Source organism: Tiliqua scincoides, chromosome 2 (genome assembly GCF_035046505.1).
Source record: "Tiliqua scincoides isolate rTilSci1 chromosome 2, rTilSci1.hap2, whole genome shotgun sequence".
In the NCBI taxonomy this organism is placed as follows: domain Eukaryota; kingdom Metazoa; phylum Chordata; class Lepidosauria; order Squamata; family Scincidae; genus Tiliqua; species Tiliqua scincoides.
Window position 1 is genome coordinate 113817934 of NC_089822.1, and position 17783 is coordinate 113835716.

Genomic DNA, 17783 nt, shown 5'->3' on the forward strand with positions numbered 1-17783 from the left:
CCACCTTTCAGAGCGCGATACCATAGTCTTTTGAGACTGAAGGTTGCCAATACCATACCTTTGAGGTGGCAGAACCTTCAAAGCAGAATGATTCTATGGTTCCCATCCTCTAAGAACATGAAAAACCTTTAAAATTTTGTGACAGGGAGCTGGGAGGATGGACTGAGTTAGAATAAGTCAAGGAGCCATGCCCTCAAATTGCTTAATTCTATCTATAGCTGATTTTTGTTATAGCCAACATGTCTGTCTTGTCTCTTCCTCCTCTCCCGCCAGCAAGCTTTTTCTAATTGGGAGTTACCACCAGCCAATCCCATGGAAAGTCAGGATAATTTCTGATCCGTAAAGCAATGGAAGAATGCAAGCCCAATACACAGAGAGACACACACAAAAGCAGCTAGAGAGACAGTCAGTATATTATGTAATCAACCAATACAAAACAAGGGCCACATAAAAGAGGCCCAGGCCACTACACTGGCCTTTTCTTCCTTGACTGTCCCAGCTTCTGGAAGGCTCCTTTCCTCTTGCGTGCCTGCTTTCCTGGCATAGTAAGCCTGGACTGCATTCGGGAGCCCAGGAGCTTTGAGCCACGAGGCTGCCACTTGACTTTCTGTTGACCTGCAGGCGAGGGTTGTTTCCGCTTTATCTTCTGTGGTCCTCTGTGCTGCCTTGTGGGGTTTTGAGTGTTCTGCTGCTGCTGGCTTGATCGTCTCTTGGACTGGCGAGAAGAGTCTCTTTGTGATGGTGGCTGCCTCCTGAACAATGGAGACTTTTGACGCTTGGCTTTAGAGTTCATTCTTGTAGGCTCCGAGCTTTGCACATGACCAAGATGGCTGCATTTCTGCCGTTTCCCAGGCTTGATGGATCGGCCAGGGCTTCGTTTCCTTTTAGCACTTTGCGGGAACAGATCTAAGGAATGAGAATACAACGAGGTGGTAAGCAGAAGCAGGTTACAGCAGGGGGAAGAAAGGGCTTTTTCTTCAATTCTAAAATTTCTACTATGTCTCTTATGCTAAAAAGGATTATCTGGCCTATCAGTTTTCAACAGGACCCTCAAGCAGATCACACCAGTTAGCATTTCCTCCAAGCCACACAGCTGCACAACACTCCGTGTCCCTTCAAACTGGGGAGCTCAGGGACCAGAGTAACTGAGCAAGCTCCAGCAAGACTTCCTGTCCCAGCAAGACTTCCCCATCCAGGAACTGACACTGGGAATTTGTGGTGCAGAGTCCACAACCATGCCTGGCTGGAGCAGTGCTATGTTAGCAGAGATCGCCTCCAACTGAAGCGCAGCAGCAGTAGGAAGACTGAGGTGGAAGTTTCACTGTACATCTAGCATGATGAGAAGGCAGGCAAGACAGCTGATTTTCACCTGCCAACTTGTCTGCCCATCAGCTATCCCCCCTGCAGTGCAGCCCAGCATAGCCACCTCTGCCTAACAAAAGCATGCCCAGGAAATGCACGCACCTCCTTGCCCCTCCTTTCATTTCCCTCTTAATACAATGCTGTATTTCTCTGTTGCCAGACACCTTTGCTTCTCTTATAACAGCTGCAGCTGAACTCCATGCATGTTTACCCTGAAGCAAATTCAGAGGGGCATACTCCCAGAGACATGTACAGAGGAGTACGTTCTCACTTTGTTTCAGCAGCAACCTTCTCAATCTCTTCCTCTTAATTTTGCCCATTTTTAGTGCTCACACATGTGTCTTTTGTTTTATATTGTGTTTCTCTTCCTCCCACACATTTCCTCCTCCTATTATAGTTGATCTTGTGCATTTGTCCTAGAGTTGTGCTGAGTTCCATGGGATATTCTTGAGAATAAGTGTGCAGTGGGTTTAAATGTATGCTGTTCTCCCTTTCCTAAGGCTGCCTCTCAGATTTCTGTAGCAGCCTTTTCCACAGCCACTGGATTAGCACAGACAAGCACCATACAACACAACTATGATAAGTGCCTAGATGACAGAGCAGCATTTGTTGCAACCAAACAGAACAGAGCCCCTTCATAGGAGCATCTCTGGGGTTCAATGCCTGACCGCAAAACACACACAGTGGAAGTGATGTCCTACATGTAGCAGGAGTAGCTGCTCAAAGGCCTTTTCTCCCTCAGACAGCAACAGAATCAAGTGACCACCCCTTAACATCACACTAAAAGTTGCTCAAGAATAGAAATTCCAAATGATGCAAGTGGGAAAACACATGTATACTTTGCATACTTAAATGTGTGCAGTTCTGGGATTTTCTCTCTTCCCAACACGTGCAGAATCTGGCATGCTGCATTTGTGACTTATCCAAGATGGCAATAGAGACAGAGGGCAACTGCCCAAAGCTACAATAATGTATCAATTGGCTGAGAAACCAAGTCAGATCTGTAAAGCCGCGGGCCATTTGCGACCCTCTGGGACCCCCAATTCGGCCAATAGGGAGCCCCCAGTCTTCAATGAGTCTCTGGCCTGTCTGGTGAAAGCACATCCATAATTGTCCCAAGTTCATCAATTCGTGTCTCCATCTGTTTTCTACTTTTCCCTGGGCATTATTTTACCCCCCCACCCCCAACTGCCTCTAAACAACTCAAGTCTCCATATGTTTCTGGATTGTTCTGTATGTTTTCACTGTGCAAGAGTTGTGTGATGAACAGTTCATAGTTCTCATGTGGTTCTACATGCCTGTATTATAGTTCTCATATGTATTATAAATAAGCTAAATAAAATCAATTCATTCATATAAGTTCCGTCTCTAATGTATTCATTTATATAACATTAAATTTAATCAAATGTGAAATGTGAATTAATTCTTTGTTTTCACAGCCCCTGACACAGTGTCAAAGAGATGATGTGGCGCTCCTGCCAAAATGTTTGCCCGCCCCTGGTGTAAACCAAGTCAGGAGTTGGCATGCACAAGCACTCCTCTCTCCCCCAGGATGGATGCATCAGAGCGTTTACTTTGGAACAATCACAGCTCCTCCTCAGGGGTGCAATTGATTTCATCAGCTGCATCAGGCAGGTTGTGCCATGAATTTTAAACAACTTTTAAGCACTACCCAATTAGACACCAACCTTCTTCAGGCTCTTCTCCAACCTCCTGTCGGTAATACTCTGTGTCATCATCTGATGGCTCATCAGCATTCTGGTCCTCCTGCATGCCAGGATCCTCCGCATCACTGTCGCTTCCCTCTTCCTGTTTCTTCTTCCTCTTTATCCCCTCCAGGCTCTTCTTCCTACAGTCCCCAAACCAGCAACACTGTCAGAGGTTTCATTGCTTTTATATGTATTATTTGTACGCAAGCATGTATTGCTTCTGGCTTAGTCTGCTGGGAGATTTGCCAACATTCAACCCTGCTGTTCTCCCTCCCTCACCTATGAGCCTCTCTCTGCTCCCGCTTACGCTCCACATCCACTTCCTGCTTGTGACGGCGTTCTGCCTTGAGCTGCAGCTTTGCTTCTTTCCTTGCCAGGGCCTTCTGGATCTCCTCATCAGTCTTGTGAACTAAAGGCAAGAGAAAGAAGGTAAATTGACAGCTGCTGATGTGCAGCTCCACAGGACAAGAATCACACACATGTGCAGGTTCCTTGGTTAATTATGCAAACCCTACATGGATTGGGGGCATTGTTAGAAGCGAGTGTTATCTGTTTTGCCATGTCCGTTGGCAATAACCATAGATAAAACAAGGCTCAAGGGCTCGCCAAAGTGTGGACTGAAATCACCAATAAGGATCACTGAAAGACAAGTTGAGTTACGAGTCCTTGGTTTTCCACAGGCCTATTTACCTGGAGCTGGGTGCTGAATGGCCAATGGGTGCACTGTGGAAGACACTCTTGCCTCTCTGCTCCCAAGCCCACTGCTCCAAATCAGTAACTGGAATAAAGTCTCTAAAAGCAAGAATCCAGCAAAGATGGGCTATAAAGTTAGAGTGCTGGTTTATACAAAGCCAAGTTTCCAAGGGGGTAATTTAAGCCAACACAAAGATTAAATTCCAGTGTAGTTCAACCAGACCCCCTTATCAAACCCAAATAATTTCTACTAACCTGCGATACTGTGAATTCGACCAAATACACCCCAACAAACCTGCTAGTGTTTACAACTGCAGTCTTTGGCCTTTTCTGGCGACCTGTAACCTGGCTTACTCACCAACTGAAGGAAATTATATGGGAGAAAATCCAAAATACTCACTGAAGCTGTGATAGAGAACATTGCCCTGGCCTAAACCTTCCTCCACCTTGATAAGCTGCAGGGTCATCCGAGGGCCAATCTGGATAGAGAGAAAAAAAGAACATTTGGACATTGTAACCCAAACATACTCCCCCTAGGTACAAACGAAGGCAGGTTGCAGAAACCTGGAAGATGTCACAACCAGCCCAGTTCCAACTGAACAAATTAAAAAGTTTAATTCTTACGGTTACAGTGGCTCTAAGAGCCTAAGGGCTCAATCCTAACCCCTTATGTCAGTGCTTTCCAGCACTGGCATAGTGGTGCCAATGGGACACGTGCTGCATCCTGCAGTTGGTGTCACTCACAGAGGCCTCCTCAAAGTAAGGAAATGTCTGTTCCCTTGCCTCGGAGTTGCATTGCCCTTATGTCAGTGCTGGAAAGTTAGGGGGTTAGGATTGCGCCCTAAGTTTCCAAGCATATCTGGCCACCCCTACGTTGTACCTACCCAGGAATGGGCCAGCCACATTTGCTGCCTGCTACTGTGGGTCCTCCCCCCCCCCCCCAGAAAAAACCCAGGAAAAAAAAAAGCCACACACAGCTTATCTTATTCCTTCTCCCACAATCCTTTTAGACAAAACAGGAACTCCTAGCATATCCCACACTTCGTTTTATTTGAAGAGACCACAAGGAAAGAGAAAGAACTGGCTGCTTCCCTAGCGCCAATCCTTTCCTCACATAATCCCTTTAAGTTTAAAGGGGCCATGTAAGGAAGGAGCAAGATTGGAAAGCAGATGCAGCTCCATCTACAGCTGTCTAATGGTGGTGGCAGGTTCTGCTGCTCCGCAGTTTGATACAAGTCACATCATTTGCATTATGGCTAGGTCAGGGACCCTGTCCCCACCACTCACACATCACATCAAAAACACAGGATTGCTCCATGGCTGACCTCAGTGAGGCGGACTGCACTCTGTTGGGCCTTCATATTCCCACGGCCAGCATAGGCCTGAGGCAGCTCTGTGATGTTGTGACTGCCATCCTGCTCAGCTTCACTCTCGGAGAGATTAATGTCTCTGAATGGCAAGGAGAAAGTCAGACGTCATTATATATAGTGTCTCTCTAATTAGGTGCCGTCTATAAAAACCGTCACACACCCCCACCCCCGTTTACTATCTCAGCCAAGCAAAAAGAAAAGGGAGTGGTGGGGAAAGCAAGAATGGGCATGAACAGAGAATGCAGATAGCTAAATAGGAACAAAAGAATTAAGACATCTGAAGGCCAATAGACAAGAAAAAGCGACAGTCTCAAGACATGCATCCCAACATCCCAATCCCACCTTCCTTCACAAAGAAAATCTCAACCTTCCCCCAGTCTTTGCCAAGAGCCACCTGAGAAGCTGCACTCTAGGCTAGGCTTCCCTGACTGGAAGGGGTCACTCTCTCACCTGACCAGCAATTCACTAATATCCTCCAAGCGGTTCATGTTGGGAAATTTCTCCTGCAGGAGCTTCTTCAGTCCTTTGCTTATCCCTACTGGCACCACTTTCAAGCTGCTGCAAAACACAGAAACCAGGAGAGGGGTGAGCGGTGGGAGGGGATGCAGATGGTCAGGGACACATTGCTGCTACTGTATTGGCAGGGGAGAGGTTGAGGGGGCTACAGTGCAGCAAGGAAACACTAGCTTTAAATGCACTCCACTCCTATCAAAGGCTGTCTGTGCGAAAAGCAAATTACCAAGCAGAGGAGACAATACTGGGTAAGCTGGACCATCTGATAAGCAACATTGCACAAGACAAAATGGCAGTGGGGTGGAGGCGATGTTCTCAGCTCTTTGCTTACGAAGACCCTTCCCAAGTGGTATCCCTGTCCCATACCATCAGGCAGGACTTTGTATACAATATCTCCTGAAATAAAGCTACCTCAGAAAGCCAGATGCAAGGGAATGGCACCAGGATGCTGGTCTCTTGTCTTGTGTGCTCTCTGAGGCATGGGGGGGGGCACTGTAAGATACAGGAAGCTGACTAGATGAGCCTTTGGCCTGATCCAACAGGGCTCTTATGTTCTTATGCCTCTCACTTCCTGCCAATGGCAGGAATACAATCTCTAGAAGGACTTAGTGATCAAATTCAGGGATACCCTTGCTTAATCCAAAGCAGTGCCTCGCAGTCTGTCAGTGTCCCAGTTGGTCTGGGCCCCCAATAAGGCAGGTGGTGTGATGTACAAAAAAGGGTAGATGTTTAGACAGGTTTTCTAGATAAAAATACAACTGGAGAAATCAGAGACCACTAGACTGTCCTGTCAATGCCCCATCCCCATTTCTCATCAACTTGAATGCATCAGAGCGCTTACTTGAGAATAAAGTCATGAGACATCAGCAGACTATACTCTCATCATGTGCATCCATTTCATCTCAAAGACAGAGAAGTCTCCTGTGCCTCTCTGTACAGGACCCATCTTTAAAACATTTTTGTACCAAGGTGGTGCAGCAGATAAAAGTGTGGGAGCTAAACTACAGGATACAACAACTCAGCCCTGAAGCTCCCTGGGTGACTCTGGGCCAGTCATTAAACCCCAACAAACTCAGAGGATAAAACAGGACAGTTAAGCAGATACACCACTCTGAACTCCATCCTTAATATAAAAATAAGCTCTCTTTCCAAACTGTGCCTCCCCTCAGGAAAACTGTACGCATTTCAACAAGCGTGAACACATGCGTTCTGCAGAATGCATAAGACAGGCTGGCATGTCAATAATGAATTTTTTATTCATAAATAAGAGGTCAATTTAAACCCCTCTTGTGAAGGTAGCCTCCGATATCATGTGCATTGCTCATACCACACTGAGAGGATTGTGGGTCAAATTTCAACATGTCAGTGCTGGAAAAGGCGATGGCCCAAGCCAGAAGTCACTTACTAGTGACGAAATTCAAGGATCTGAGTGTCTGGGTCGTAGTTGATCAGGACGCAACGCTTGATGGCATTCAGATTAACCTAAGGAGAGTGTAACAAAACACACCATTAGAATCAAGACCAAAAATGGAATACAGGTCACTCACCCTGTATTGGAATTTCAGGTCACCAATAGGTATTTCAGGCAGCTGCTAGGACTCTCCAGCTGGCAACCTCCATCGAATCCTGACACCCATTGTCTCTAACCCAGTCCACCAACTCCGCAGTTCAGCTTTCTGGAAAAGCACATTGAATTCCACACTGATTTAGCACAAATGGGGAGCTATGCCTCATCCTGCCCTTACTTGCTGGTATTCCTACATATACTCCAAGTGCAATACAACCCAGAGAGCATTGTATGCAGCTTTGGACAATGGCTATAGAAGCCCTTGCTTGGTCACAAATTCACTGAGCAGCCCTGGACAAGCTCTGTCCCATTTCCCCATTTATAAAATTGCACTCTAGAGGCAGAAAATATCACAGTTGCCAAGAGTTAGTGCTACAAAGCACCAATCCCAAAACAGAAGAATCCCAATAAAGAGGCCAAGCATAGATGCATCAGTGCGTTTACTTTGAAAAGAAGCCACAGAGAATATTCAGCCTAAAATACGCTATCATCATTTGCATCCAGCCCATGAGTGGAACTAAGATGGCAAACTGGCAACTGTGGGCCAGCTGGGCACTAATATGCCACAAGGGAGGAGAATCGAGTCACCAGATAAAGTTAATCCACCACTCTATGCCAGAGAAGCCCCAATCAGCATTGGTCCTCTCTTCCTCTGCCACCAATATACAGGCAGAAGCACCCCAAGAAGCAACTCATAATACACTAGACTAGTCACTGTTCTAGTTCTCATTGAGGTGGTAAACCAGTGCTTATAATGTACATCTACAGAACAAAAAGCTCTTCCACAATAAGAATTTTCTCTCATTAAAAAAATGAATCTTCATAAGTCTACATGTTAAGGAGCAGGGTTTTATCCTAACTTTCTTCTCAACATATTAGTTTTCTATAGGCAGAAGAATCTTTAAAACATATCAGGAGTTCAAATATATAAATCCTCACCTACAATGCAAAATAGTTCAAGTCAGACCCAAAAAGTTTCCCACCTCCATGAGAACCACACACGTTCTACCTAACCTATTTCATAGGAGTAAATGGGATGGACTCAGTGTCCTGAGCTTCTTAGAAGAATGCACGACACAAATGTGATACATACATGCATTTTTCTTTGAGAAGCAGGGAAGAGCTGGCAGGCACATGACACAGGCCTAGTAACAAGGCGATCAAGTAGCCTTCCAACCACCCCACGCTAGCACCCACACTCACCCTATGGACATTGATGGATGGAAACATGTTCTGGAACATGGTAGCCATAACCTTAATGTGCATGCCCTGAAGGCCAAAGTTGTTGAGCACGAGGAGTGGGTGGTGGGTGAACTGCTGCTCATGCATCCGGTGCCGCTTCAGGGATGACACAACATCTTTGATAAGCGAGTACTGAACAAAAGGAGCAGAGAATAGGAATGAGGCACCCGTAGAGAAAAGGGACTTCTGCACTCCCACTAGAGGTACACCACAGACTATAAACTCTGAAATCCAAGAAGACTGCAGGCAATAGCCACCCTTCTCAGAGGGGGCCACAGACAGGTCTGTACATCTGCTATGATTCCACTGAAGCGCAGAAGAATCACAGAGAACCTAAGTTTTTATTTAAAAATAGAAAGTTTCTAGCCTTCCTTGTTTCAAAGACATGCTTGAAACTATACAGGCATTTCCTGCTGAAGTTTTAGATGATGGCTGAGTAAGACACCCAATGATCAATAGCAAAGAGAATAAATTATGCAAAATAGAAGAAAAATTATGTATGTTTTTTCAGCGTACAGTTGATGCAGACCAAGTTCTGTCATTTTTCTTGCTGCAGATTGTGTTTACACACAGCCCTGGGCAAGGAATCAGCAGCTTTTTAAATCTCCATTAACACACACACAAGCAGCGAGAACCATAGCTGCAACCCCTGCTAACCTAGACCAATACGGTCCTTCAAAAGGTAGCTCCAACCCCATCTAACCTTCCCCCAGAAGACAGCAGCACCATCCCCATTTGGTACCTGAGTGACCCTAAAGGTCAGGGTTGGTCCACCAGGGAGACGGAAGAGTTTCTAAAAAAAAAAAAAAAAAAAAAAGGAAGAAGTTACTAGTCAAAAGAATGCCCAACAGCATAAGGTTCAATGGGTTGTTGCAGCCCAACCCTATGATGATTGGTCATCACTTGCTTCTAATATTAACTTGCTTCAAATCTTAATCCAGATGCATCAGTGCGTTTACTTTGAAGTGAAAATCATGGACTTCACTCAGCAATACACATTGTCATCACTTGCATCAGGTCAATGGGCAGAGATAAGCTGTAGAGATTTTAGTTGGGTGGTTCTGCCCAATTCAGAGTGGGCAGATATTTCAGGTAAGCAAGCAAAAACATCAACAAACCTCACCATGTAGATACTGGAAGAGTACAGACGTCTAGATTTTCAGAACACACACTAACCTACTGCAGAAGTAGGTTAAAAGCTTACTGGGGCTTCCTCAATGAAAAGATCAGCGGTGGACAAGCATTCTCCATACAGTGTGCCCACTACTATTGATCATCCCCTACACAACGTGGGGTGGCTGAAGGTGTTCTAGGATGCATTCAGTGTTCACATGAAGCAACAATGAGGTCCTGTAGGCTTGGCTAGCTGCCTGTGTTAATTGACTATGCACCCTAGTACAGTAATACCTTGACTTCCATCGCTTTGCTCTTTCCGTCGTTTTCAATTATAACCACATTTCAAATTTTGTTCATGTCCTTTCCTCGTTCAATCTATTTCATCCAACCTTCCACAATGTTCATCAACATTCTTATATTTAGGTTTCACACATGTATTCTGTGATTTACAATATAGTTAGTTATTTACAACTGTAATAATTATTTATGTTTTTCGTCAGCCAGAATTAATTTGCAAGCTAAATAAGGCTATGCTTGACATTCCTCCATTTTCATCCACTCTTTGGTCCCTAACCAGATGAATGTGCAAGGTATTGCTGTATATGCCCCAGAACTGATGGATCTGCAAGCAACGGAATCAAGTTACACATGATTCCAGAGAGAAGCTGTGCAAACTTGCTGTACAGAGACCACTGGTTGATAACTGTACAGAGACCCAAGACCACTGGTTGATAACTGAGCAATATCTCACTACATTTCTTACAAGGTTGATACTTGAGGGAGTTTTCGTGAACACCAGGAAGTGAGTCACACCTAGAGGCCCAGCCACTGCCACAAAGTCTTTCAGGGAGTTCTTCTTCCGCACCTGAAAGAAACAAGCCCATGATCAGGGCAGGTCCATTTTCTGCAACACATGAAAACAAAACCTCCAAATTTATGGAACCCTCCAGTTGAAAATCTTTAATTTCACCTTGAGGCTGGTGGCTGTGTAGGGCTCCATCACCCGCCGGACATCCAAAATGAGCTGTTGCACTGTCTTGCCAATGCGGCCACGGTGAAAGACAAAGGAGTGAGGCACACAGCCATATTCCTCCTGAGAACGATGCTGAGCAACTGCCCGTTCTTTCTTCTGGTTTTTAGTCTGCAAGGGAGAAACTTAATCAGTAATGGCACCAAGTAGGGAAACAAATCATTCCCTGCAATCCACAATCTCCACACCATCCTCCAAAAAGCAAGAACCCATCCCAAGCCTCCCTCCAACTGATGCCTATAAATCAAACAATTAATATCTGGGTTCAGATTCATTACTATTTAACTCTCCAAACACCACTTTTAAAAGCGGTTTGGGAAATTAGTTCAGCTATTTCAAAGGAGCTTGATATTATTCTGCATAAAACACATCTAAACTCTTTTGCTTGCAGTGCAACTGCAAAAACTATTAACTGTCTATTGATGTTTCAGTTAGAGCTCATTATCACTAACTATTAGAAACATAAAATTCTGGAAAAGACTCTCTAAAGTAGTCATAGCAGCCAAAAGGTGAGAGAGAGAGAGAGAGAGAGAGAGAGAGAGAGAGAGAGAGAGAGAGAGAGAGAGAACTAATGAAGGTTGTTTTGACATTATTTGGTACCTCTATTGGGACCCTCTAACGCAGTGGTTCTCACACATTTAGCGCCAGGACCCACTTTTTAGAATGAGAATCTGTCAGGACCCACCAGAAGTGATGTCGTGACTGGAAGTGACATCATCAAGCAGGAAAATTTTTAACAATCCCAGGCTGTAATCCTGCTCACTTACCCAGGAGTAAGCCCCATCGACTATCATCGCCAAAAGAATATACTGCAGATACTCGTCTATAAGTCGACCCCACAGATAAGTCAAGGGCAGGGTTTGAGCCAACAATCATGGAATTTTCTATGACCCTCAGATAAGTCAGGGGTTAAACTTAGGGGGGGTGTCTGACTATAGTTTTGTCTGATTTTACCCGAGGCCAGATCCTAAAAAATAACCTACCACTAATTGTTACCTAAGAACTGTAGTCTCTAATTTATTAAAAACATCGTAAAAGATCATAAGATACATTTTTATTCTTTTTTCAGTTCTGATCTTCACCACCTTTTTGTAAACACTATCAGAGTAAGTGCACTGTAAACTACATAACAGTAAAACAGTGGTTCCCAACCTGGTATTCACATACTCCCAGGGACACTCAACAGGACCCTTAGGGGTACTTGAAAAAGAATGGCAGAAAAAGGCAGGCTGTGCTCCAGAATGCCTTGCAAGGCAGGAAGGGAGGTAGCTAGTTGGCTGTGAAAGCCCCACCAATTGATTTTTGGTTATCAATTCATCTATGAACCAGTGATTGAAAACTAGCACAGTAGAAAAGCTGAAACATAATATGGAAAGTGATCAATCACCCAAAATTTCTCAGGACACTTCTGGTGCAAAACAGTGCAAAGGCAGAGTCTTCTGTTCCTCATACAGATAAAAAGAGAAAGCACTGTGATTGTAATGGAAGATCAGAAGATCATCAGGTGGATGATGTGGTGTTGCCAGCTATTCTATGTTTTGACAGCTGGTTGACAGCTCTGGGAAGGGCAGGGCTGGCTCCACAGCTGTAATCAATCAAGGCCAATGGAGACTCTGATGGTCACCTGAGCTTCATTTGACCTTGATGAGACTTTGAATGGACGTGGACTCATGGACTGAAGAGATGGCTCAGCTGAGCCTAACTTGGACTTAACAAGGTAGCTCACAGCTGAGCTGAATTTGGACTTAACAAGGGGCTGCAGGATAAAAGGCAGCTTCAGAAGGCACAAAGGGCTGGCCAAGCAGGACGCTGACGGAGCCGGACCCTGACCCAGAGGGAGAGCCGGACGCTGACCAAGAGGGCTACCTGACCCAAACCTACAGGAAGAGAGGACTGCCAGGACCCTGCTGGAGAGAACACTGCTGGAGAGGAGGATCTCTACTGCAGAAGACTGGACTGTGCTTTGGAGACCGGATTGGACTTTGACTGGAGGCGACAGACCTTCACCCATGGAGTTAAGTGAAGTTTTGGGGAGGGAAAGCCTCTGGACAAGAGGACTTGCAGGGAGTGTCTGTATTTATAACAATAAATTTGGTTAGTTGCTATAGATAAGGAGTTCTGTGTTCATTCCTTTGCACACCACAGCTGTTGTTCCTAGAGATAAAGAGGGTGTTAATTAGCCAAAAAGCGGGCATTAGAAGGGAGTTGGGATGTTTGGACGGGACAAATTGGCGTGGTCGGCAGGAGTCAAAAATTAGGATAGGACAGTGATGAACACATGAAGTCTGGGTTTTCATAGAGAGGAGATGAGGGCTTGTATTACAAACATTTTGCTAATATGAAGGGTACAATTTATTATTGCCAAGGGATATGCAAGTGAAAAAGGTTGCAGGAGATCCATGAATCAAATCCACCTTTAAGGTGCACATGAGGAGGACCATGAATCAAAGACACCTTTAAGGTGTCTGGTGTGTTAAGCCAGAAGCGCTACATACAACATACAACCCATAACACATAACTGAGAGTGTGCAATTCAATTCACAGCAGAGAGATGAGATATTTGCAACCTTTTTACTCAGAAGTAGACCCAATGCTTTCCATGGGTGTTATTCTTAAGTAATGGTGCACTGAATTGTAGCCTGGGAAGGAGGGTCCCATCCTGGTGTTTCAAAAAACAGACCTGCTTTGCAAGCATTTGCAAAGCAGAACCAGGCTGCAGCAGAAGGAAGGAGAATAAAAGGTTAATTTGGCTGGAATGTCCCTGGAAAGTAACTATAGCAACTAATGAGGTGCCTGCCTGAGCTGAGCAACAAACTGTTCAGAGTTGAAAGGCTCTGCCCTCTGATTGACCAGGGAGATCAGGCAAAGTGAGAATTGGAGCTTGATTACTTGGCAAAAATTACTATAAGTGAGTATCTACAGTACATAGTAGCTTGTTAAAAGTACAGGTCTGTAACATTTCCCCAAATGCAGTTACATACCATGTATATCAAGTCTAATATATTAAAAATAAAATACTAAGATGAATGGGGACCCAGATGAAACTGGCTCGTGACCCACAGTTCAAGAAACACTGCTCTAAGGCAGTGATTTTCAACTGGTGTGCTGCGAGTGGTTCACAGATGTTCTGTGGGAGTTTGGCAAGTTTATTTATGAAATACACGATTAGGGCCATTGAGGGATGTAAACTACCCATGGTGTGCCTTGTCAATTGTCAAAAGACTGATTGTGTGCCTTGATCATTTTAGCACCTTGTCAGTGTGCTGTGAGATGAAAAAGGTTGAAAATTGCTGCTCTAAAGTTCAAAAAATTAACCTAATAGGAGAAAGAACACTGGATGAAATTAGTACACCAATAGACCCAGAACATTATTTCATGGGAAGGCAATACATTCTAACTAATTATCCTAACTAATTAATTATCATATTTGAGAGCAAAAAATTAGACCTTCCTTCCAGAATAAGAATGCTTGCAATCTTGCATTTTTTGTTTTCCAGTGGCACCAAGGATTCTTCAGCCACCTGAATTATTATACTTCAAGTCATTCCTGCCCAATGTTGCATATAAGCAACAGGGATCAAATGTGTACACCGGTGGGCTGGGCAGAAATGGGTTAATTAAGCAGGTTGTCCTAGCACAGGGATGCCTTTAATAAAGATTTTAATGCATGAAGAAGGTCATGTGGGTTGTTGGGGCAGCAGGGAGGGGGGTCACAACACACTGCAACACAGCAGTGTGGCAACAGTGAGCCCATTAGTCTTTCAACCACTTAACAAGGCTGAACAATACCACCTCCTTGTTTGACTCCAAGAATCAGACACAAGGCCCAGGCATCAGGCGATGGCTTCATTCTGTTCACTTTCACAGTTGAAAGAGAGAGCTGGACCATCACCCCCTCCCCACACAGACCCACAGGCATGCCCCCCCCCACAGGCACGCCCCACCCCCACTCCACCCCCACACACACAGACCCACAAGCACCCCCCCACACACTCCACCCCCCCACACAGACCCACAGGCACCCCCCACACCCACTCCACCCCCCCACAGACCCACAGGCAACCCCCACACCCACTCCACACCCACAGACCCACAGGCACCCCACAGACCCACAGGCACCCCCCACACCCACTCCACCCCCACACACACAGACCCATAGGCACCCTCCATACCCACTCCACCCCCCCCCACAGACATAACGAGCTCCCACCCAGAGCTGGAACACTTCTGGGTCCCCTACCCGAGGAAAGACCACTCCCTCTCCCCCACCCGCCAACCCTGCGGCCTCCTCCAACCACCAGGCACGTTTCTCAGGCTCTTCCAACCACTACTAGCCCTGGCGCTTCATGCCCACTCCCTCCTGGCCAGGCCTCGTGGCCGCCACCCCACACCCTCACACTGACCCTCCCCCCCCCGCGCTTACTTTGCTGCTCTTCCCCATGGCACGCGGCTCCCCTCGCGGCAACCACGCGGAGCACAACTGCTTCCGGCCTCCTCCCTCACCTCAAGAGTTCCGGTTCCGTTCTGTGGTGCTTCCTGAGGGGCGCTCTAGGAGTCGCCACTCACTGCTTCGACTATTAGAACGAAGCCGCCCACCGTGAGAGGCTGGTGTTTGGTCCACAGGACAGTCCTTTGGTGGTTGACAGCCCGATCAGAGAGTCAACCACACTTTCCAGGGAGTAAGCCCCATTGAATCTAATGGGGCTTACTTCTGAGTAGACGTGCATAAGATGGGGCTGCCAGCCTGATTTCCCTGGAAGTAAATCCCACTGTTTGCTTCCTAATTTTGGGGTTGCAGCCTGGAAGTCTCTGCCTGCTGAAAACCCATTTCTGCCCTGCCGTGCCCTGCCCTGCCCACTGGTATTCCCATTTGGTCCCTGTTGCATATATACAACGTTGAGCAGAAATGGCTAAGGGCCCAGTCCTATCCAGTTTTCCAGTCCCGGTGCAGTTGTGCCAATGGGGCGTGCACTGCATCCTGTGGTGGGGAGGCAGTCACTGGGGTCTGGGTATGGGAACATCGGGGCTGCATTGCGGCTGCACCAGCGCTGGAAAGTGGATAGGACTGGGCCCTTGGTCAAGAGTACGTCCATCTGATGTCAATGGAGCATACTCCCCAAATGGCAAGGCATGGGGTTGCCAAACAAAATGGTAGCTTACACAAGATAGCGGGGTGTGCTTGTAGGTGGGTGCAGGAGAATCTGGCATTTTTCTCTGCAAAGCCAGAGCACCCTTCAGGGACACAGACAAAACCAAAAAGTCTCCTGGCACCTTAAAGCGAAGGTTGCAATCCCCTTCCTGAGAGTAAGTTCCACTGAACAAAATGGAGAAATATGAATAGAATTGTGCTGGCAGACACTCGTTGTAGCATAATAAGCTTTAGTGGTCTAGATCAGTGTTTCTCAATCTGTGGGTCGGGATCCACTAGGTGGATTGTGAGCCAATTTCAGGTGGGTCCACATTCATTTCAATATTTTATTTTTAATATATTAGACTTGATGCTACCATGGGATGTGACTGCATTTGGGGAAATGTTACAAACCTGTGCTTTTAATAAGCTGCTATGCATATTCTTTTAACAATGATAGTCAATGGGACTTACTCATAGGTACATGTGGGTAGGATTGCAGCCTAGGATTGCTAAAAATTTTCCTGCTTGATGATGTCACTTCAGGTCATGACATCACTTCCAGTGGGCCCTGACAGATTCTCATTCTAAAAAGTTGGTCCTGGTGCTAAATGCATGAGAACCACTGGTCTAGATAATCCATTTTAAAAGGCTCCCCGTCATGTAAGCTTATGCGTTCCTATCACCTGCTCAGCTTAGCACCCCTGGCTAGGCAACCAGTAGTGGTATGTAAGGGCAAGAGTCCTGTAGCAGCAGGTGGTGGCATAAAGGAGCACCTTTGTCTGGGCCCAATCCTCTATCCAATTTTCCAGCAATGGTGCAGCCACAATGCAAAGTAACAAATGTCCCCATACCTTGAGGAGGTGTCTATGACTGCCCCCAACTGCAAGATGCAATACATGCCCCATTGGTGTTGCTGCACTGGCCCTGGAAAATTGGATATGATTGGGACCTCAATTTGATGCCCTGTTCCAAGGCACTGTGAGGGGTAGATGATGCACCTTTTAATTTATTGCTGGAGGGAGGTCCCACTGGGAAGGCCTACATGGCTTTTGCCCCATGGTCTCCCAAAAGGTGGCCACCACTGATGGGACTGTTGCTAGCCTTTCTTTTGCAATGGGTATAACACACATCCAGAATGCGGCAACAAAGAAATAAATTGAAAATCAGTTATTTCTTCTTTGTAACCAACAGAAACTTCTGTAGCCCTTGCAGCATGCTCATTTGTATTTTAGCTAGGGTTACCAGATACAAAGGGGGGCAGAGTGGCTATACATTTAAGCATTGTATAGAAGAGGGAATTTTGGCATGTGTAGCTCAATATAGGCAGCTCAATGAGAAATGAGAACAGTTTCTTTTAAGTTCAGGAAGTTCTACAGAAGGTTTTACTCCTGCTAACTGGGCAAAGAGGAATTTTTCAACTGGTGCTCCTCTTATATTTAGCAGGGAGTAACTGTCCCTCTTCACCCAGCACAGAATATTTTCTAGTGGCTGTTGCTTCTCTGTCTTCTTAGATTTGGAGCCATTTAGAGCACGACCCTATGCTTGTCTACTCAGAAGTGAATCCCATTGTCTGCAGTGGAGCTTACTCTCAGGAAAGTGAGCATAAGATTTGCAGCCTAATTATTGATTTTGTCTGTAAACCGCTTTGTGAACTTGTTTGTGGTAAAGCAGATAAATAATAATTATAATTATAAAATAATATATAACATATTATAATAAAATATTAAAATAATTATAACAAACATTTAAATTTACCAGTGCAAGTCTATGCTTGTTTACTCAGAAGTAAGTCCCACTGGTTTACTTACTCAGAAGTAAGTCCCATAAGGTTTACTCGCAAGTAAGTGTGCATTTCCACACTTGACGTAGGAGTAAATCCCACTGAACGTAGTGGGACTTGCTTCCAAATAAATTTCCATAGGATGGCATTGCATGGCCCGATCCTGGCAATTATCTCTGAGCGTGGAGTGGAGAGAGACACCGCCCAAACCTATCCACACTTTCCTGGGAGTAAGCCCCATTGACTGCAGTGGGGCTTACTTCTGAGTAG

At 45.7% G+C, this 17783-nt stretch overlaps 1 protein-coding gene and 1 non-coding gene across 2 annotated transcripts; both read right to left on the reverse strand.

The window, feature by feature from the left end:
* Positions 1 to 395: 395 nt before the first annotated feature.
* Positions 396 to 15096, reverse strand: PPAN (peter pan homolog). The gene is made up of 12 exons (XM_066614433.1): positions 15026 to 15096; positions 10543 to 10713; positions 10336 to 10437; positions 9199 to 9249; positions 8418 to 8588; positions 7053 to 7129; positions 5585 to 5692; positions 5090 to 5213; positions 4165 to 4243; positions 3351 to 3480; positions 3051 to 3211; positions 396 to 906 (listed from the first exon to the last, which is right to left on the reverse strand). Exons 1-12 carry the CDS (start codon positions 15041 to 15043, stop codon positions 467 to 469), a joined length of 1632 nt encoding a protein of 543 aa, XP_066470530.1. The 5' UTR covers positions 15044 to 15096; the 3' UTR covers positions 396 to 466.
* On the reverse strand, positions 9393 to 9474 carry LOC136643426 (small nucleolar RNA U105B). Its single transcript, XR_010794026.1, has one exon. It is a non-coding gene; the product is annotated as a small nucleolar RNA U105B (small nucleolar RNA).
* Positions 15097 to 17783: the final 2687 nt, after the last annotated feature.